This window comes from Annulohypoxylon maeteangense, assembly GCF_022496945.1.
Source record: "Annulohypoxylon maeteangense strain CBS 123835 unplaced genomic scaffold GGS22scaffold_9, whole genome shotgun sequence".
NCBI classification, from domain to species: Eukaryota; Fungi; Ascomycota; class Sordariomycetes; order Xylariales; family Hypoxylaceae; genus Annulohypoxylon; species Annulohypoxylon maeteangense.
Genome location: NW_025953256.1, coordinates 185,770 through 206,932, shown reverse-complemented (window position 1 = coordinate 206,932; position 21,163 = coordinate 185,770). Strand labels below are relative to the sequence as shown.

The following is a 21,163-nucleotide window of genomic DNA, read 5'->3' as shown; positions in this document are numbered from 1 at the left end:
GACGATGCCAAATCCAGGAACCGTTAAGTAACAGTTCCGACCCCTCATATATTTCCCCTATGGATGGGAGGGTGATTCTGAGTGTGCTAAATTACCTAGTACCTAGGTAGGTAACTACCGCTTTTTTAAGGGTACAGGGTACGGGGTGGGGTAACGACTGCCTGCGTCAGTGGTGGCTCGCCACCCCCTATTCGGAATTCCCTATCATTAGTGACTCGGGTGATACCATCAAGCAAATTCTGGCTGTGGCACAAAGAGTCAAACGTATTTCTATTTAATGTAATAGGAGAACTTGAACTTGCAATCTACCTATTCACAAGTCCAATCCAAATCATGTTGGGCATCAGAGTCGCACTTGGCGTGCTCGCCACTTCGGTCGCCTTCACTACAGCAACAATGTCTCTCCCTTCCGAGTCACTAGGCGATTCCTTACTTCCCAAAGCAAATGTGGGAATAGAATCTGAACCCGCCCGTGCCAGAAAATGCTCTGGAAGACGCGAGATAGGGGATGTATGTCAAGGAAATTTTCTGAGCATACGCCACTCGTTCCACAATTGGTTAGTTCTCAGTGCCCGGAGACTGCGAAAATTGACTGCTCACTCTCGGTTTAGCGAAAGAAAGGTGCACGGGAAATGCTGCGCCTTGTATAGGAATGGCTCGGGTGGTCTCGACGTTAAAAAACGCCCTCAAGGTGAAGATTGCGGGTTTTGCTTCGGTGGCAAGTGTGAGCTAGAGTGAATTACAGGGCCTAAGCCCTGTATTCAGTACACTACTGTACTACCTGAAAACGGATTATTAGCTGTTTTCAGTGAAAACATATCACTGATAGCGATCAGCTATAGCTAGAAATAGCCGATTAAATCCCCTATTAGATCAGTTTAGTTGTTTAAGCAATCTAATATACACTCTTTTGCCCCCTAGTGAACGCTATAATTCAGTGACTTTTATATAACTTAGCTACTGTTACAGGGACCCCTCTTAGCACCCAGATTCCCTGTATTGCAGCTCATTATAGCGCTGTAAATAGCGTATATGATACCTAGTTACAGTGGTTAGCTTCAATAATCAGTAACCGTGAGCATTAGTTGGCAATTGGTAGAACCGAATAGGCTTCCTGGAGCCAGTATGTAACTGGGATTTAAAAATTCTCATAGATCAAGGCCTTCTATGCTTGTATAGGCACAGTGAAAGAAATCGAAACCGTTATACCTAGAGGGGAGGAAGGGTTACGAAGACGTCTTTTATTATCGGGCCCTCCCTGTGTTAGGGACAGTAGGAAGAGAGATGAAAATATTCCAATTATATCACGCCAGATCGACAAGAGCCAGGCAGCTCCAAAACTCCAGTAAAGATATAGGAGCCAATGCTGACGGAAGGAGACAGAAAAATCGGAGCCCAGATCGATTTATGGGGGTAGAAAGGTAATGATTGTAATAGCGACTGTCCCTTCTAACACTTGAGGGCTATGCTAGGACTAAACCGAAGACTACTCCCCTTTTGATTCTGACATTACGGCAGCACGACTGCTATAGAAAACCCGATAGAGATTGTACGTGATACCATTCCTTCTAACCGGGGCCTCTCCTTTAAAAACATTCTATGGAGAGCCGGCGGAGCTATTTTAAGTCCAAGTAAACGAGCCACCGTTAAGGCTCACATCAAGCTCAACACCAGAGCCCAAGTAGGTCGCAACAAGTGTGCCGTCGATAAAAAAACTGGCGCCGACGCCCGCCTCGACGCTGCCGACGACAAAAGCGTTAGGCCCGGACATTAACTGGTCCCAAGATGAGTATCCAAGCACGCCTCCAGTCACCTCTAAACCAGCCCCAAAGCCAAAAGCCCACCCGGTGCCTGTGTGGCCATCCGCGGTGTTTATATTTACGAACGCCACGATGATTGCACTCCCTGAATTCAGGTTTGCTCCAGTAAAATTTGGGAAGTCGTGAGGATCCCGGAAAGGCGGTCTCTTCGGCCCGGAGTCAATAGACTTCCGAAGACTAGCAGACCCACCAAGTCCTTCGACGATCTTGAGGAATCTGATCCAATCGCCTTTGGTGAAGTCTTCCTTTTTTCTGACACCTATATAAGTCGGGTGTGGGAAGAATGGTAGGATGGATTATACTTACTTATGAACCTAGACGAAAGGCAAGGTTAGCAACATGACCAAAGCTTTTCTTCTTCAATCGGTATGGAAGATACTTACGAGGTCTGCCATGATGTCTTTGTAGGTAGATGAGGATAGATTTTCTTAATCCTCTAGAGATGGTCTGATAGGAGATACTTATAGCAATCGACAAACCCGAGTAGAATGTGCTGTCAGGCATCGGTCTTCCTCCAGGTCAGTAGCTAGAGGTCTATGGGGTCGGGATTCGGCCCGTTGAGTCCCCGTGAGGGCCCTGTTGGCCGCTAGTCCTAGGAGCAGGACAGACAAAGAGCTTCACTTGTATGTATGCCGTGTTCTCCATAGCGAGAGTAGTTAGGAGCTCTTCGCGTAACAACGTCGTTGTTTCCTAGTCTTCTGGTTCCGCCTCGTGACATGTGCCGTTTAACTGACCAGAGTGTCAGACGTCTGGTCTTCCTCTAGGTTAGCAGCTAGAGGTCTACGGGATCGAGATTCGGCCCGTAAAGTCCCCGTTGAGTCTGTAAGGGTCCTGTTGACCGCTAGTCCCAGGAGAAGGACAGATAAAGAGCTTTACCTGTGTGTATACCGTATTCTCCATAGCTAAAGTACCTAGTAGTTAGGAGCTCCTCGCGTAACAACGTCATTGTTTCCTATCTAGTCTTTTGGTTCCGTCTCGTGACACAGAGAAACTAGTGCTACCTAGGTAGGTTTTGACTTGCACGCCAGAGCTTACGAGGAATGCTACCTATGTATGACACTTCTACGATGCTTTTGAGCTTGTATTTGTCTCGAGATGACGAAATAGATGCCCGATATGGCCTCATGAAATCCCGTCCAAAGTACCGTACCGTCATCTGCTGACAATGATTAATTTCTTCGAAAAGCCTTACCCTCTATCATAACCGCACCTTCATCTAGGATTGATTTGAAGACTTCCAAGGCTAACAATCATTAAGAGGCTCTATTTAGCCTAGGTAGGTCCTTCCTACTCTCCTTCCCTCGCCACCGTCCCTCATACTACTACTACTACTACTTATTATACGTCATCGGAGTTATTATTCTATGATCTTACAGATTTATGAGTCTATTGATTTATTTATTTGCCGATCTACCGATATACTGAGCTACTAACCTACGCGTCTAGGTTACAGGTTTACAAATGCCGACCTACCAGGTAGCAATCTATGAAGCCTAGCGTAACGATAGTAATAATAATAATAATAATAATGATGATGATGATGATGATGATGATAACCTCAAGCAACATATCAGTAAAAACCTTAAAGTATTGGTGGTATTGGTGGTAGTGTGTAAGGGTAGAAAAGAAAGGGAAGAAATCTTAAGTTTTAGAAAAAGTCAGGTAAGGTTACGTCGTAAAGAAAAGAAAAAAGAAAAAACCTAAGTTCTTTCATAAAGTGTTATTGTTGTTGTTATTGCAGCTGTTGCTACGAAATGCAAGCCCTCTTATTATTATAGGTGGTATAATAAGTAAAGAAAGACGGCGATGCTAAAGACTTTAGAAAAAAAACTTGGAAGTTTAAAAAGATGAAAAGTTAAAAAGTGGTGGGCGGGAAACAATAATGTTGTCGATCTTGTTAGCGCCAAGGTTACTTAACTAACGACCCGTTTTCACTTATATCTTCAGTTTACCATCTAAAAAGGTAAGTAATAATTCTTATTTCTTAATAATTATTGCCAGTGTTAATCATTATTCGAATTTATTAACGTTTCTAATGATTAATTTAAGTTTTTAATAATTGTAAAGTATCATTATTTCCTACTCTAAGTATATCACCTAGTTATCTGGTGCCTAATTTCTTGCATGGTGAAAGGTATGAATTATTAAGTAAAAGGGATCTTTGCTCCTAGAAACGACCTCGGGAGCTGGTTTAATATATTCACCCTTAGCTGATATAATCAAGGAGCCTTCAAGGTTCCCGGGGGCAATCAAGTGACCTCAAACAGTATTACCTAATTGCCCTGTCACAAGGTACGGCAAGTAGCATCGATGGTTAAAGCTACGATAATCTATATTCACTATATTTAACACGGGATAGTCTCATACACATTTATTTCATATCAGGTACCTACTAGGTAAGTACCTAAGTAAGTATTATACAGCTTATAAAGTCAAATCTTTCTTGACTTGTCGGTGTGGAAATATTTCCCCTTATTCGTTGAAGATGACGTTAATTTCAATGTGAGTCCTTCGCAGCCTTGTTACAGAGCTAGTAAGTGGACCAGAATATCAAGCATGGAATGATTTAAATGAGGCCCCTTTCGAGCGTGAGGTCAATAAGAGTAACATTCAGGATGACAATATGGGAGAAAGGGGCGTCCTTTAATTGAAAAGATACTTAAATCTGCCTGGACTTTGATCTTTAACTTCAAAATGAATCCATACGATAAGCATTTGATATTCCCTCAGTCGACCACAAAGGGTGAGTAGTTAGGTAGTGTTGACTGTAAATTATCGGTTTAGCCACCAGGTCCTCTATCCTAACAATGACCAAGTATTTCAAATGTGACTCATGGATAGGTACCTATAGGTTGTCATTTTATCGGCAAGGATCAACACTTGTCTCATATTTTCAAGTTTAGATTCATTATAACGGGGAAATTTTGAAAGCTTGTTCGGATTTGAACTGGCTTTTTATTATAGCATTATTCAAGTTGCGCCGGACTACTCCACGAGACGTAGATCTTAAATTTTTCGTACCCCGCCCGCAGCGCTTTAGTAAGCTACCCCCGAATATCTTTACTTCATCTAGTCTATTCTAACCGTTTCTAAGGAAAATCAATATAGGTACCTAGTAGTTTTAGGGAAGATCATTTCCTTTTCACTATCGAATGTTCCACTCACCCCCCTGTATGAACATAGAAGGCTCTAAAAGAGTAAAGGCTGTGTGCATTTACCTATTCATGGGCTACAGCAGTACCCTTTCAAACAAAATAACACTGGGTGAACTCCCTAATTCATAACGGTTATTCACTAAACTTTAACTGTGGGACCATTATTAAATCGAAGTTTATAAGGAGCTTTAACCCACGCACTCAATAAGAATTTGTTCGCTAACGATATGATATATTTTCTATATTTTAAAACTAAATAATAGTATTAAGAGCAGGTGAACGAACTTAAGAATCTCATAAAACTAACCGCATACTCTGAATCTGGAGACATTTACGAGTGAATCTGAGTTCTTCTACCTTTACCAAGGGTAGGTTTTTTTTATAGAAATTACCTAATTACCTAGCTACCTACCTAGGTAGGCTGCTGGGTATCATTGGTTTCACTCACTCGTCTTACAAAGAATTGCGGCTGATAATTCAAAAGGCCCTGAGAAATACCAAACAAAGAATCATTTACGGAGTGTGTCCACAATTGCAATGAAGCATTCGAAACGGGGCTTCCGAAGTTTCCATTAATGGTAAGAAATGATTCGTAAGCTGTAAGTGCCTCTTGCTCCAGACAGAATACACGAAGGCTTATAAGCATTCGCGCGATTCGCGAGTGGTTGTGGTCTGCATCTTTTAGCCACCGTTTGAAGGCGTCTCTGTTGTCTTGTGCATAACTGATTACAAGCCGAGACTCGTCTTTTTGATCCCAAGAAACATCAAACCCGTAGAAGAACATCATTCGGGTAAACGATGCTCTGAAGTTCCTTAGTATTGCATTTTGACTACGAATGTAAATAATTGTCTGCTGGTCGAGCAGGTCTGATCCAAACGCCACTGGGAATAACCAGCACGTATAACCTCTCTCATTACTAAGTCGGTCATTATCCCATGAGAGTATTTCCTCGAGTCTATGGCCACTGGTATTTGGTGCGGAAACATGAGGATCCAAAAATGATATTAACCGCTGACCGCTGACAGACTGGGGTAGGGCAATTTGCGATGGAGTGAACGGTGAGACTATTAGCTGTGGAGTGTTAGCCGTCGCCATCTTGAGTGTACTGAATAGATAATGAGCTTATTTAGTTTTATCCGTGAGGCACTCGTTAGAGATAGCGAGCTGTAGAAAGAATAAGCCGGATTATTGATGATATTTAATAGCGGATGATGCGGAAGAATAAATAAGATTGTTTCTTAACACAGTGAAGACATATAAATTCCCTGTTTCTGAATAGCGAAACTGTAGTGACACATGGTCTCAACGACCTTTTTCGGGTACTCTGCAACACTCTGGGGCTTAATACTGGGTTGATTACGAAGTGCCTAGGCCTTCTTCCTAATCAATCGCCTTATTTTCTTTACTAATTACTTAACATTTTTTCAGGACGGTATATGGTAAAGGAGATAAGCGAAATCCATAATCTAAAACAAAAAGGAATATAGGCACTACAGGTATCCGGTAAGTGTAGCTGAATCATGTCTTAGGTCCTAGTGATTGGGTGTCAATTGTCACGACGTGGGATGTTGTAGGGCTGTAGGGCTGAAAAGTGGGGATATCGGGGGATTGGTGGGCGTGTGTTGTACTGAACAGTGTGCTGAGCAATTATTTTGAGGGTTGAAATCGGTACCTAATAGGTGGTCCTGAGATGGATGGTTCTCTTTCCTACCTACCAGGTAGGTAGTACTTATTGTAATTACTTACCTAGGTGACTAGTTGTAGTTTTCACAAGTGGCCTTGACAATTTACTACCCAACCTTTGTCCATAGGTACGAAAGGTACCAAGTAATCGCCTATCGCAATAAATTGACATTTCTAGATTTGCCGTAGATACTTCTCCTTGGATAAATGCACCATGAAATAAAGTTCGGAAGTAGAAAAGTCGGCCTTTCCCAATTTGGAATTCCGCCCTAACCCAAAATGTATCGAATCACCTAAAATTGCCTAAAGTAGTAATTTATCTGAACCTCGGCACCTTGGGTCGGAACAATCCTCTGAAAGATCCTGTCAATGTTCCCAGATTAGCATTCCAACCATCCTGCAATTTTTGTGCGAGAGGACAACGTGGGGTTCTCTGATATTTGATAGTACCTAGTCGTCGATACGACAATTGCAAAGTCAAATAACTCAATTGACATTCGTCGCAGCGCAGTTCATACAATGGCGGGACCTAAGCCAGGCCAGAAGACAGTGCTAGTTACAGGGTGAGTGCCTTAATTTAGTGATTTGGTCCCGCGGAAATTTCATCGCGCAGTCCACTAACGCGAATTTAGTTGTACACCCGGTGGTATTGGACATGGAATATGCGTAGAGTATCACCGTCAAGGTAAGCAATACTAGTTTTACATAACGTAACATCATGAAGTTGACGCGATTATAGGTCTTCATGTCATCGCCACGGCGCGCAGACCTGAGGTTCTGGTTGACCTCGCTGAAATGGGCATGAGCGCCCTTGCGCTAGACGTCACTGATGCTGAGAGCATCAAACAGTGCCACGAGGAGGTTACGAAGCTCACAGGCGGAAAGTTAGACATTCTCGTCAACAACGCGTGAGTATCCATGATTTGCGTTCACTTGGTTCACTGCACCTTTTTTTTCAATCGTGCTTATCGAGATCGCAGCGGTCGGACACACACCCACCCGGCAACAGACATCTCACTCCCAGACGTCCGTCAAACATTCGAGACGAACGTCTTCTCGATCATGGCCATGGTGCAAGCCTTCATCGATCATCTCATAGCTGCCAAGGGTCTAATCATCAACATCTCATCTCTCTCATCGCTAACTCCTTACGTCTTCGGCTCCGTGTACTGTGCCAGCAAGGCCGCTGTTGCGGGGTACTCGCGGACGTTACGCATGGAGCTCGCACCCTTCGACGTGCGCGTCATGTGTTCGATGACAGGCACCGTGAAGAGCAACACCGCCAGCCAAGGGCACCGCGAGCTCCCCGAGAACAGCTTGTACCAGTCCGTCAAGGACATCTTCGAGTGGCGGCTCGTGTTCAGCCAAAATAACTCTACTGTCCCGACCGAGCAGTTCGCCCGGAGACTGGTCGCGGACTCGCTGCGCCCCGAAAGGCCCGCGTTCCTGAGGCGCTGGTTCGGCCGCCCGGATTGGTTCTGGTATGGTGGATTGGCGGATTTGGCGTGGTTGGGGACGTGTATTGGTGAGTGGGTGATTGATGCGGTTTCTTGGCGGACGTTCCGGATGCCGGAGATTGTGAAGTTGCTGGATCAGCAGCAACAGCAGCAAGTGCAGAAGAAATTACAGTAAGCTTCCAACTCACGGCTTCGGCTATGGAAGGATGGGCATCGTGGGTTACCGTGTACTGTAGGTAGAGTCGGCGTTGGAACGTTCTGGAATTGATTACACTGATTCGGTGTGTTGCCTAACCTGGGTAGTTCTTCGGCTAACTACTCGATGTGATGTTGAAACATTTTGACTAAAATAGGTACTTTGTTATGCGATACAGTAGGTTTCATCGCTTTGAGTGGTAAATTACACTGCAGCTTTGGAATACTCTTTTCGCATTGATGACAAAGGCATCTGTTGCGTACGTTTCCTATCATGTTCCAAGAACCAGTCCTTTCTTTGCAACACAACCCCTTAGAGAAATCAGAAAATATGCAGCCCCTTTTACAACACCATACTTCTATGCTATACTTTTCTATCAGTGGGATTTTGAATATATATAGGGGAGATAATCTGCCATATTTTCAACTAAATCAAGCATCATAGCAAAAGCTCCATTTCAAAACACAATACCTACCTATATTACGAATAACTTACAAAAGTCAATATAAATACCGACACGATGTGCTATATCAACGAAGAGGTATACAGCGCCTGTGGCTGCGCTAAGTCACCCCCCCGAACGGTGCACACCAGTACCACGGTCAAATGTTCGGCCCCTTATCCGACCCGACGAAAGTTGGTGCCTGGAAACTGCCCGATGCACAGAGTAGAGACGTAATGTTCAACTCGAACTACCTTGTAAGTACCTAGAGAATGGCGTTGAACGCCTGATGACACCATCGTAACTAGAAAATTCACCCCTATTCAATATAGAAATCATCCCTGTAGTATCAGTATTAGACCTAACATTCGTGATTCCTTAACGAAAAAATGAAACTGTAAGTTGTATGATATATATGATGAAATGAAATATCCGTAGAAGTCCTGGAGTGGATATTGCGACTGCTGAATTTCTTGCTAGGTACTTATCATTTGCTTTTCTCCTTAAGGTCGACACCCGAAATGCTGTGTAATAGAAGGTGCGCCTTGAACCGTGGTGCCCGTGAGGGGTAAAAAAAAAGGACAAGTCCAGATTTCTTCAGGTTCCAGGAAACTTAACCTTCTACTCACCCCTTCTCATTTGTTTCTTACCCCTGAGTATTGTACCTTAGACTTTACTGTACAACCATACCTGTAATTGTCTCTCTCCTTTCGACGGAGTTGACGTTCATAGGTGCTACTAGGTAGTCCCTAAGTGAATCATTTGCAACTCACCCCCGCCCGCAATCTGCGTATCATAAGATGGCGAGAGTAAACTCCGCAGTGCAAAATGAAACCACGTCACAAAGTACAAGCAAGGAGATCACGATCCTTACCTCTTCACTCTTCAACTCGAAGCAGAAACGTTTCCTCAAAAACATATCCCTCACAATCGACACAAGCACCGGCCTAATCACAAAATTAGCACAAACACCCCCATCTCACCAAGATGACGTAGCATCCCACCCTACCACAATCGACCTCCGCAATCTCACCGTCCTCCCGGGCCTAGTCGACGCCCACACCCACGTGTTCCTACACCCATACTCCGAAGTCTCCCCACTAAACCAAATGCGGGACGAAAGCTTCGTCGAGCGCATCGTGCGGGCCACGAACCACGTCAAGGCCGCGCTGATGGCAGGCTACACCACGTACCGCGACCTCGGCACCGAGGGTCTCCGCGACGCCGACGTCGCGTTCAGAGACACCATCAACCGCGGCATCATCCCGGGCCCCCGGCTGCTCGTCGCAACCGAATGCATCGCCTCAAGCGGCGGCTACGAAAGCCGTCTAGAAAACAGCCTTCCGGGGATCGGCGCCACAGCCCCGCGTCTCTCGGACCCAGCCGACGGCGTAGAGGGCGTTCGCGCCGCGGTGCGCAGACGTCTAGGCGCCGGCGCCGACATCGTTAAGTTCTACGCGGACTACCGCAAGCGCGTGCTGCGGTTCCCGCAACCGGCTTGGCCGGGCGGAAAACAGATCTGCTGCGCGCCGCCGTCAGAGGACATGCTGAACTCGCAGCGGAACCCGAACGTGGTGCTATTCACGCAAGAGGAGATGAACGAGATGGTCGTGGAGGCGAAGCGCGAGGGCGCTCCTATCGCCGCGCACGCGGGGGACCCGGTGGCGGTGGTGATGGCGGCGAAGGCGGGGGTTACGACTGTGGAGCACGGGTACGTGCCTAGTGAAGAGGCGCTGGTCGCGATGAAAGAGAACGACACGATTTTCGTGCCGACGCTGGCTGTTCTGCGGGGGTTTCTGGGCGAGGAGAGGATGTTGGCGGTGCTGGGTCATGCGAGGGCTGCGTTTGAGCGCGGGATTAGGATTGCGGCGGGGGGAGACACGGGGGCGTTTGCGCATGGGGAGAATGTGCTGGAGCTGGAGTTGATGGTGAAGGCTGGGATTCCAGTGCTTGATGTCTTGCAGGCGGCTACGCTGCGTGGGTGGGAGGCATGTGGTGGGGATCTGAGTGGGCGTAGGTTTGGGGTTTTGGACGTGGGATGCTCAGCTGATATTATTGCGCTTGCTGGTGATCCGACTGAGGACCTTAGTGCGCTTCGGAAGGTCAGCTTTGTGATGAAGGATGGGGTGGTTTATAAGCGTGATGGTAACGGGGTTTAAACAGCTCGTTAGATGAATAAAAGGAACAGGTGAGAATCGGTTAATTGTATTATAGGTCACATTGTGTGTGCTTAGGTAAGCTCAGCTGCTGAGTCCGAGCCTGTATTTAATAACCCTGTTTGCAGAGGATTGTTAGCGGAAGGGATAATTTAACTTAACCCGAGTAAGACTCCGAGAATTAGGTAGACTCTCCGAATGAGTCTCATCGTCGCCTTCGGTGTTTTCCCGGTTCTGAGGCTCTGTATACTTGAAGCATATTGCCAATTTGGTACAGTTGACGTAGCATATGCAGGCGGATGGTGTGCCTAATAGGTGGCAATGCTTTGATTTGACGATATTGTTAACCGTGCACATATAAGGGCTGATATTTCCGTTTCTCCAAGAGACGACAAAACCCCAACAATAAATCACAATTCTCATCTTCATTCGAAATAACAATAACTTCAAAATGAAAGTCATCGTCACGGGATCTACGGGATATGTTGGGAGTGAAGTAATCCGGCAGGCGATTGCCGATGAGAGGATCACCCACGTTTTCGCCCTAACCCGCAAGCCGCTCCCCGAAGATCTCGCCAAGAGCCCTAAAATCACCGTCGTCGAACACCAAGACTTCTCCACTTATCCACCTGAGCTTCTAGCAAAGCTCGCGGGGGCCGAAGCTTGTATTTGGTAAGCCATCGGTGCTAACATAGAATTGATTAATCTAAATTTTCGTAACTTACACTTTACACAGGACTCTCGGGGGTCGTGCGTATCAATTTCCAGATGTAGAAACGGCTAGAAAGATTTCGGTGGATTACACTCTCGCCGCGGCGAAAGCCTTCATCGAGCAGTTAGCGCCACAGCTGCCAGACCCTCAAAAGTTCCGCTTCTTGTTCTGTAGTGGGAAATGGGCCGAGTGGGATGAGAAGAAGAATATGAGAGTGTTCGCAGACACAAGGAGAATCAAGGTAAGTTCCGAGCTGCATGCGATCTATTCATAGACGCATTTCCAAATAATTATCACGTGCTTACCTAATCTCGATCTTAATATAGGGACAAGTCGAGAAGGGCTTGTGTGACCTTGCAGACGCCAACCAGAATAAATTTGAGGTCTGGGCCGTGCGGCCTGGTGCCATAACGAAAAGGCATGCCGGCCTGATGAATTTACTCACGGCCAACACGTCTGGTTTCATTGAGCTTGATCATCTGGCTAGAGCCATGCTAACGATCGTGGTCGAGGGTCACAAGAATAGGATTATTGAGGCTGAGGAACTACTCAAGATGTAAACAACATTGAGGATAGGTAGGTATGCTTCGGGGGGTGGGTAATGAGGTCTTGCTTAGGTTAATGGTTACTTTCTGCTTTCGGGTCTGGGTAGCACTGGTTTTAGATTGACGATTTTCTGGGGGGATGGCTGGATACCTGCATAGGAGACTTCCTGGGTCTCTACCTAGGTAGACTTATTCATTTTAATAATAATATGACGTTTTAACTGACTTTGAAACCATAAAAACTTCTATCATCAACTTCCTAACGATACCTTCCACTTCTGTTCTAATCTCCGATGTAACCTCCGTCAATTAAGGTCTTCAAACCTTGTAGCCGGATTGATAAGGAATCCATCCAGTGATAGCATGTTGTAACGACCCCTCTCATCGTCACCGATCGGAGTGGCCGGCGGCATGTTTGCAAGTCGCGCCGTAAAGCCACGAGTCCGGAGTAAGCCCATGATCCTGGCTGTCTTAATAGTCTCCATGGTTTCTGCGGATAAACCTCCAACTTCCTCTTGAAATATGCTCCAAAAGGTGTCCTGCAAAGACTCGTAATCTTCGTATCGCCTCCATCCATTTTTGAGATGAAGTGCCCCCGTGAGACCTTGTATGCATTTAAGATTCTGGCCGAATGGGCATATCTCAGCTTCTGCCCAGTCAACAACACCAACTAGGCGACAAGATGTTCGGTCGATTATGATGTCATCGCTATTGAAAGAATGGTGGACCAGAACCATTGGCAGAGAGACAATTGCCTCCATTGAGTCAAGGCACTTTTGTATGATCTGGTGAAAGCGAGGTGGCAGATGGTGGAGTAACAGATCTAGATCATTGGTGTATCTTTGGCGTAAATTCTCGCGGCACTCCAAATCGACGTGTTGGGGGGCTTTCCAGGAGATGGCGAAAAACCTAATAGATTAGCTCGTTCATTTGGTGTATAAAGAAAAGATAGAGGGAAAAATACCGCGCTACGTCCGACATCAGCGTTTTTCGCCAAACGAAGTTCTCTTCCGAATTTTCGGGGGCGGAGCCATTTTCAAGAATGAAGTCTAGATAGCTCATATCCCGTATACGATTCATAACATAGACGGCAAGGGTTTCTTTGCCACCCTCCCCTAGGTATCCGTGGAAAGAAGTATCCGGGACTAGGGAGCCGTATATTTCTCGCGCCAGAGCAACAGTCTCCATTTTTAGCATCAAAGACTTGAGGCGGAACTGGACAACGAATTCGCTTGTAGGTCCAGCGTAAACCGAGTAGCTGCAGATGCCTTGCACGGGAATAGGGACAACTTCCCCTCCGACAAGCTCTCTGGCCTTAACATCACATTCTTCACGGGTTGCAGACGTCTGTAAGAAGAATTCCGCGATTGAAGCGTCCAAGGAATATTTTGGATAGAGCGTTGAATCGTACATTGTTCTGCTGAGATGGTGATATACTTAGTAGGATAACTAGAAATTGCCCAACTCTTGAAAGTTTAATAGGTAGTGATCAAACGAGGATAGGTGCCAAGAAACTGTTGGTGTTAGTTGGATAGAAGTATTCAGTGTTATTGGAAGGCTATTGATCAGAAGGGCACATCAACGTGCTATGTATGCAGAAAGGACCAACATGAGAATGCTAGATGATTAGAACCTAATGCGACAATAGCGCTCATTGGATTTCCTGGTGCTGAATAGCTCCAGAGGCTCTATGGTCCCTCTTCGATATAAGAGAAGAAGGGCCATGGAGGCACTTATTTACCTATTAATTGAATAGAATATTCATGGATTCGACCAAAACCCTACAAGCCCTTGTCGCGAGCGCATAGTAGTCTCAGGTCTGATTGATCTTTTCCGAGCGATTCAAGATACCGTGATCCAACAGGAAAGAAGGATACCTAAATATTGAAGCCTGTAGATGTTGGTGGTTGGGTTCCCCGCAGAGCGCCAGCGCCTATTGCGGTGACAGGCAAGCGCACAATCATAGGTACGAACTCCGGATTCAACTCCGGGCTGAACTCCGATCAAATCCGGCTTCCGAGCTGTGAGTTGAAATGCCTTCGCACTGTATAGTTTTTTTGTTTCTTCAATGGCTAAGCTCGCTAAACGATCTGGAGTTTAGCGGATATCTGCTAGAATTTAGCAGACAAATCACTGATTACCAGGTCTCGATTTTAGCCTACTAGGCAGATCTAATACAGTGTGAAATAATTGCTTATCTAATCACGCACTAGGTTAGGGACATGGCTCAGTTTAAAATTCTAGTCCTCATCTTCGCATTCCTCTGCTTTAACAATATTTCAACATTCTGAATTTATTGACACAACTCTCAAAAGTATTGTCGCTAATATCCCTTGACACCTTTTTAAATATTTCGTGGGTATTTAGGACCTGGGTATACACGTGCATGTGTAATATTAATGTGTACTCAATGTTTACGTAAGCACTCTCAATTTAGGGGTTGAGCTCAGAGGTAATAAACTTTCATGATGACTAATCCGGAACCCAGTTAATGAAAACGCGAGAATCGCTTTGAGTTAACCCCTTTTTGACAAGCTACCAATCCGAATGGTACGAAAATCAGATATGATGCAATATGACACCTTCCATGAGCGACCACCGCTCCCGATGAAGCATAACAGAAGAAAACATTAGGTCTGATAAGAATCGAACCAGGTACCTATGCTTTCTGAAACATGAACCCCCTCATATATCTCGTCAGCACGCATAGCAGGGGTAGTGTATTCCTGATGTGAATATTCCAGAGAAAGCCCAACTGGATATCGTATCACCAGCATTCCCGTACCACAGCCGCAAACATTGGTGGGTCGAATTCACCGACGGAGGATATACAAATCCTCCGCTTCCGTATGTTTCACTGGCCTAATCTTATTTAAACCAGCCTTCAGGTAACATATTAGGTGGAAGTGCTCATTTACAGACTCTATTCGACAATTCCCAGCTGCTCATCTATCGACATGTCAGAGAAAACCTTCAAAGCATACAAGCACGAGCAGGGTACTGCGTATGCCCAGGCCCGCCTTGGGTATAATGCAAAGTTCTATCAATTCGTCATTGACAACCACACTTCGACCGGCGGCAAACTTGACACCGTTCTCGATGTTGGTTCTGGTCCCGGAGTTGCTACACGTGGGCTCGCGTCGCACTTTGCCCATGTTGTCGGCATTGATGCCTCCGAAGGCATGATCAGCGCGGCTCGTTCCATTGGAGGTGTCTCTTCCACTGCCGAGCCAATCCGTTATGAAGTCTCTGGCGCAGAGCAGCTTGGGTCTAACTTGGACCCGCCTATTCCAGATTCCAGCGTGGACTTGATCACGGCCGCTACGGCCGCCCATTGGTTTGACATGTCTGGATTTTGGCCGCGAGCAGCTCAGGTGCTCAAGCCCGGCGGGTCTGTTGCGCTCTGGACTATCACAGCAACACATATCCATCCATCTACGCCAAATCACGAAGCAATCCAGAAAGCCATGGACAATTTCAGATCTCAACAGCTTGGGCCATACCTAGAGAGAGGTAACATACTCGCCAACAACCTATACGCCGATCTACCCCTCCCGTGGACTCTCGAACAGCCTGTTACGGAGTTCGACCAAAGCACTTTCATCCGCAAGGAGTGGTTGAAGAATAGAACAGATAGCGACCCTGACCCCATCGGTCTAAAAACACAGGTTGTGGACCTAGAGGGATTCGAAAAGCGATTTGAAACTTCGAGTCCGGTGACTCGTTGGCGCGAAGCGCATCCCGATGCTGTTGGGACCGAACGGGATGTGGTGAGAGTGATTAGCCGGGAAATTCAGCGCCTCCTAAACGAAGCAGGCGTTGAAAAGGGAAAGGAGCGGATCACGGGAAATGTGCAGTCGGTACTATTGATGGTTAAGAAGAAGGCATAATCCACCTCGGCGCTTCAGACTATACGCTAAATGTGCTTTCTACCTGATGAGTTGATATAATTAGAGAGCCGATCTTTGAAGCTTATCCAGATACCTAACAATTGCCCCGAAAAAGAATCAAAGGTTAGCATTTGTAAGCAGATATCTCTTTTAACTGACAGTTCATGCGTTGAAGGTAGCGGTTATATCGAGATCACTTGGTCTACTAAATGTTGTTAGAAGTCATAATCTTTTACCCCTCACAGGATTAGGTAGTACACGTCTTGGCTGTCTAATATTAGTTTGTTACACAAACTGTTTTTTTTGATTATCTCGTGCATATTGGTGTACCCGACTGGTTATTGCTAGGTACCTATGTAAGCTATGTACCTTAGCTCTTAGGTAAGGAGGCGCGGTACCTACCTAATTACATGTGAATAAAATTAGGTAGCCAATCATCTACATTTTCACCTCCCCTAACTGCCTTTTAGTGATTACGTGAGATCTTTCTTCCCCAAAGACCCGACCGTGAGGTCTCTTTTCAATTAGGCATCCAATTAGGCGGGTCATTTATGTAATCAAACCTACAGCTGATATTCATCCCGCAACACCATTGGTATTTCAATGCGGAACAGCCGCCAACAGGGTGACGTATCCTAGTAGGTATCTATAATGTTGGTAACACAAAAGACGGCCCTTACTAACGTACGCCGACGTCCGCACTCTCGGTGCTAAGCCCTAGCTGTACCTCCAAGTTTATACCGAGTTCATTCCTTTGTCCTTTGTCCTTCATCTTCAAGCTTCGTTCCCGTATCTCGATTTTAAGTAACTCCCTCTCTAGCTATCCGAGAACTAGATATCATTCCTCCCTACTTTACATTTAATATATGATTCAGAAATGCCCTGTTCATCAAATTAGCGATCGGAAACCCTATCCAAAGCTATAGCTCTTCATGGAGAATTTAGCTAACTTACTGACGTTGCGACACATAGTCGCGGCAGTCATCACATATCTTGCAAGTTTTGTCCTTTATCGCCTGTTCCTACATCCCCTTGCTCGGTTTCCGGGCCCAAAATTAGCAGCGATCACAAGATGGTACGAAGGATACTACGATATTATCCAGAATGGCCATTATACATTCAAAATCGCGGAGTTACACAAAGAATACGGTTTGGGTTCTCTTTCATTGATGTATTTTTTCAACTCATTTTGAAAAGCTTGATGTACTAATTAAGTAGGCCCTATTATCCGGATCAGCCCATACGAACTCCATGTGAATGACCCAGCATTTTTCGAACAGCTCTACCGCCAAGATGGACGTTGGCATAAGTATAGTTGGGCTATGGACGCATTTGGGGCTAAGGGTGCAACTCTGTTTACAGTAGACCACGAGCTCCACAAGAGTCGCCGTCAACCCCTGGGCCCATTTTTCTCCAAGGCGAAGGTTGCCAGTCGGCAGGATCTGATCCATAGACATTTACTCAAGTTTTGCGGTCGGATTTCTAAATTCGCCAATTCAGGAGAGACCTTCAACCTAGGCGCTGCTGCCACGGCAATCACCCGAGACGTTGCTAATGAATTCATATTGAACAAGAGTTACAACAGCCTTGACCGGGAGGACTTTGACATAACAATGCTTACTGCTAGTCAAGGATCCGGTCAAATATGGCGGCCCTCTAAGCATATACCAGTGATTACCAAAATCTTCAAAGCGATACCGATTGACTGGATTATAAAAAATGCAGGCGATGATATGAAGGAGTTTTTTCTTTATTTAAAGGTAAAATTATATATGTCCGACAGTTGGTTGTTGTTATTAATTATTACCGAGTAGGAAACCATGCAAGATACTAAGAATCTAATGGCGGCCGCAACTTCACCTATCTCAGACCAGGACAAGGACCAGGAATACCAGCGTACTATAGTTAACGGTATTCTAGATTCCAAGCTTCCATCCTCTGAGAAGTCCGTCGAAAGGGTATTTGACGATGTATCAACCGTCGCCGGTGCAGGATTCGAGACGACTGCTAGCGTTCTTCGACTCGTCTTCTTTCACGTGTTTGACAATCCCGATATTCTCAAGCAGCTTCGAACTGAGCTCACTTCGATCAATGCGGATCCAAGCGAGGTAGAAATAAAGACTCTGGAGCAACTGCCATATCTAACGTCGACATTGATGGAAGGCCTGCGACTAAGCCCGGCGATTGCCACACGCATGGCACGCATTTCCACCGACAAGGATCTCTTCTACGGTAATTGGCGGATACCGATCGGAACACCTGTTGGGATGACGACGATATTGATGCACACGGATGAGACGCTCTATCCAGACCCCAAGAGATTCAACCCTGATCGGTGGATGGATCCGGAATCTCGAAAGATGGTCGACAAGACATTCGCCCCTTTCTCAAGAGGGACGAGGAATTGCCTCGGAATGCAGTAAGTCTCCATATCTCAACGATGGCCGAGGGAGCTATCTTCTAACACCAAAATCTAGTCTAGCGTGGGCTGAATTATACGTCATCGTCGCCACGATCGCTTATCGCTACAACTTCAAATTCCAGGGCGCAACAGCCGAGGATTTCGAGTGTATTAGCGACCAGTTTGCTATTGGAACCAAGGGCAGGGGCAACTTGAACGCTACTGTCTCCATTCGTGAAATGTAAAACTGTAAGAAAGTTGTGGTTTAGTTGAGGGAATTGCTGTACTTCTACGCAAATTTGACTAAGTACCTAGGTAGACATATTCCTACGATTTAGAACTACAGCCATGTCTTGTTCGGATCTATCTTTCTGTGACATGGTTCCTTAGGTACTCTAGTATCTCTATATGAGTGCCAAATGAGTGGAAGTATTGCTAGCTTCGTCGTGATCACCATATTTGTCAGACGTCTGGTCTAGAGAAAGACCAGTAGTTAGGAGTCTACGGGATCGAGACTCGGCCTGTGAAGGTCCGCTGAGTCCTCATTGAGTCCGTGAGGGACCTGTTAGCCGCTAGTCCTGGGAACAGAACGGACAAAAGGGGCCCATAGCGTGAGTAGTTGGGAGCCCCAGGCATAACAATGTTCTTGTTTCCTAGTTCTTTGGTTCCGCCTTCTGACAATATTTATCACTACAAATGAGTGTGTTAGTCCATACTATCTAGTAGGTACCTACCTACCTACCTATCTCCTTACCTGACCTCACCGAGTAAACTAGGTAGGCGCCCAGGCACCTATCTGGTAAGTACCGGTAGGTATGTATCTAAGATCCATGATCTTCGGCAAGACGCGTGTAGTGTATTGCGCGGTATTGCGGGAGGATTTGCCACATATCGCTCCCCTAAAAATAAGATACGTCGCCCAATCCCTGTCTTATGGGTTTGCCCAACCACTCTACGAAGTACGCCCCCAATATTACTGTGGCCGCCATCCGTGCCAACATTCGCAGAGCATCAATGCATACAGCTCAAATATGAGATTAGGCTTGATCAAATTGATATCTAGACATGTACATATACAAGGTTAGCCCATCTGGTTGCGTATAAGAAGTTGACTGATTTCAAATTTCAAGTTTTACGACTCTTACCTCCAACTCCGCACATTTGAAAGCCTCCAAGTCACAAATACCTCAGATACCCCCCCCTGTTAGCTTTATATTATTCATCATTATGACTTCCTCTCCCACCGTTTTTGTCCTTGGTGCTACTGGCAACCAGGGCGGCGCCGTAGCTCGACAGCTTCGTGCGCTCCACTGGAACGTCCACGCCTTAGTGCGGGATCTCCTGTCTCCCGGCGCAATTGAACTAGCAGCTGCCGGTGGTATCCTCACCGAGGGTACCTGGGACAACACAGACGCCCTCAAGGACGGAATTGCCGGCTGCGACAAGCTCTTCCTCAACCTCGTGCCATGCATCGAAGAACTAGACCGCGAGCGACAACAAGCCGTGAATATCGTGAACATCGCCAAGGCCGCCGGCGTGACTCAGATCGTCTCGACCACAAGCCTAGGGGTCTCTATGTACGGCACGGATGACAGGCTCCAGCCCGGCCTCTTGCACACGCTCCTCGGGGTCAAGAAAGGCGTCGAGCAAGCCGTCGTGGATGGCGGCCTTGAGTCCTACACGTTGCTGCGCCCAGCTTACTTCATGGCTAATTTCCTCCAGCCGAATATTGATAATTACCTCGACATTGTCAACGACGGCGTCTGGAAATCGGCTCTGACGGCTGATACTCAGCTTGGGTTGGTTGACCACGAGGACATCGCTAAGGTCGCCGTCGCGGCTTTCCGTGACCCAGCTCAATTTAATGGCCGTGAGATCGGACTCGCGAGCGAGTTCCTCACTGCTCAGGAGGCGATGGATCGTCTTGGGGACGCGATGGGACGGCCCATTAAGGCGGCGTTTATGACGGATGAGGAAATCGCCGTGCAAGAGCAAGCGTCCGTTCCGGTAAAGCTGGAGAAGTCTATGAGGTACATGATTGAGTATGTAGATATGAAGGGACTAGAGGCGATTACACCATTGACGAGTTTCAAGGAGTTTCTGGAGAGGGAGAAGAAGAATGTTAAGAAGTTGTAGCTTGTTGCACTAGTGATATAAGGATACTAAGGCACCTATTGAGTTTTTATCTAGTATTTTTCTGATGATAGGATAATTCTATGCGCATAGATTCCATATGGTTACCATAATGAAAGGTATCTATTCTCCGTTGGGTAGTAGAGGATACTATCGTCCGGGCTCCACTTTTTCGATGTCTAGTAAATTTGTCCCAGTTCCAATACCATACCTACAATGGCTAAGACTTTCGTTAGGTAATATCATAATGAGTGTATACCTAATTACTACACCTCGCTGTCCATGTTAGTCGGCCCAGATAATACGGTATTGTACCTAGGTAGCGTCGTGAGCATTACACGATGAGAATTGTGGTGGGGACGACGGGTGTCACGTGACATGACAACCCCTTTTCAAAAAAGGGGTAGGGCTGTGAATTTGAGTAAAGTATCACACTCATGACTTCATATAGCTCCAGAGTTAGAATAGAACTTAAAGGGTGAATTTTAGATGTGGACTTAACGCCTGACTGGGTGAAGTGGTGGTATGGTTCATTTGTCTCCCTAACTAATCCCTGGTGGTTAAGGAATACA

The 21,163-nt window shown here is 46.1% G+C and overlaps 10 protein-coding genes across 10 annotated transcripts; 7 read left to right on the top strand and 3 right to left on the bottom strand.

The window, feature by feature from the left end:
* Positions 1-162: 162 nt before the first annotated feature.
* GGS22DRAFT_144179 (uncharacterized protein) lies at positions 163-916 on the top strand. The gene is made up of 2 exons (XM_047958828.1): positions 163-557; positions 612-916. The coding sequence occupies exons 1-2, from the start codon at positions 334-336 to the stop codon at positions 736-738; spliced, it is 351 nt and encodes a 116-aa protein (XP_047818403.1). The 5' UTR covers positions 163-333; the 3' UTR covers positions 739-916.
* A 705-nt stretch (positions 917-1,621) lies between these two features.
* On the bottom strand, positions 1,622-2,215 carry GGS22DRAFT_188777 (uncharacterized protein; the record flags this gene model as incomplete). Its single annotated transcript, XM_047964758.1, has 3 exons — positions 1,622-2,072; positions 2,127-2,134; positions 2,204-2,215. 3 exons carry the CDS (start codon positions 2,213-2,215, stop codon positions 1,622-1,624), a joined length of 471 nt encoding a protein of 156 aa, XP_047818402.1.
* Positions 2,216-5,387: 3,172 nt separating this feature from the next.
* GGS22DRAFT_188776 (uncharacterized protein) lies at positions 5,388-6,071 on the bottom strand (the record flags this gene model as incomplete). Its single annotated transcript, XM_047964757.1, has 1 exon — positions 5,388-6,071. The coding sequence occupies one exon, from the start codon at positions 6,069-6,071 to the stop codon at positions 5,388-5,390; it is 684 nt and encodes a 227-aa protein (XP_047818401.1).
* Positions 6,072-7,002: 931 nt separating this feature from the next.
* On the top strand, positions 7,003-8,408 carry GGS22DRAFT_163811 (NAD(P)-binding protein). Its single transcript, XM_047961433.1, has 4 exons — positions 7,003-7,222; positions 7,292-7,344; positions 7,399-7,567; positions 7,640-8,408. Exons 1-4 carry the CDS (start codon positions 7,179-7,181, stop codon positions 8,289-8,291), a joined length of 918 nt encoding a protein of 305 aa, XP_047818400.1. The 5' UTR covers positions 7,003-7,178; the 3' UTR covers positions 8,292-8,408.
* Positions 8,409-9,349: 941 nt separating this feature from the next.
* Positions 9,350-11,091, top strand: GGS22DRAFT_163810 (amidohydrolase). Its single transcript, XM_047961432.1, has one exon. It carries the CDS (start codon positions 9,555-9,557, stop codon positions 10,911-10,913), a length of 1,359 nt encoding a protein of 452 aa, XP_047818399.1. The 5' UTR covers positions 9,350-9,554; the 3' UTR covers positions 10,914-11,091.
* Positions 11,076-12,408, top strand: GGS22DRAFT_163809 (uncharacterized protein). Its single transcript, XM_047961431.1, has 3 exons — positions 11,076-11,582; positions 11,647-11,863; positions 11,949-12,408. The coding sequence occupies exons 1-3, from the start codon at positions 11,362-11,364 to the stop codon at positions 12,180-12,182; spliced, it is 672 nt and encodes a 223-aa protein (XP_047818398.1). The 5' UTR covers positions 11,076-11,361; the 3' UTR covers positions 12,183-12,408.
* GGS22DRAFT_163806 (uncharacterized protein) lies at positions 12,409-14,079 on the bottom strand. The gene is made up of 2 exons (XM_047961430.1): positions 13,132-14,079; positions 12,409-13,076 (listed from the first exon to the last, which is right to left on the bottom strand). Exons 1-2 carry the CDS (start codon positions 13,578-13,580, stop codon positions 12,473-12,475), a joined length of 1,053 nt encoding a protein of 350 aa, XP_047818397.1. The 5' UTR covers positions 13,581-14,079; the 3' UTR covers positions 12,409-12,472.
* Positions 14,080-14,644: 565 nt separating this feature from the next.
* GGS22DRAFT_163805 (S-adenosyl-L-methionine-dependent methyltransferase) lies at positions 14,645-16,281 on the top strand. Its single transcript, XM_047961429.1, has one exon. The coding sequence runs from the start codon at positions 15,125-15,127 to the stop codon at positions 16,055-16,057; it is 933 nt and encodes a 310-aa protein (XP_047818396.1). The 5' UTR covers positions 14,645-15,124; the 3' UTR covers positions 16,058-16,281.
* Positions 16,282-16,597: 316 nt separating this feature from the next.
* On the top strand, positions 16,598-18,785 carry GGS22DRAFT_163801 (cytochrome P450). The gene is made up of 5 exons (XM_047961428.1): positions 16,598-16,695; positions 16,753-17,206; positions 17,276-17,817; positions 17,872-18,476; positions 18,535-18,785. The coding sequence occupies exons 2-5, from the start codon at positions 16,990-16,992 to the stop codon at positions 18,701-18,703; spliced, it is 1,533 nt and encodes a 510-aa protein (XP_047818395.1). The 5' UTR covers positions 16,598-16,695; positions 16,753-16,989; the 3' UTR covers positions 18,704-18,785.
* A 900-nt stretch (positions 18,786-19,685) lies between these two features.
* On the top strand, positions 19,686-20,594 carry GGS22DRAFT_188769 (NmrA family protein; the record flags this gene model as incomplete). The annotated part of the gene is made up of 1 exon (XM_047964756.1): positions 19,686-20,594. One exon carries the CDS (start codon positions 19,686-19,688, stop codon positions 20,592-20,594), a length of 909 nt encoding a protein of 302 aa, XP_047818394.1.
* Positions 20,595-21,163: the final 569 nt, after the last annotated feature.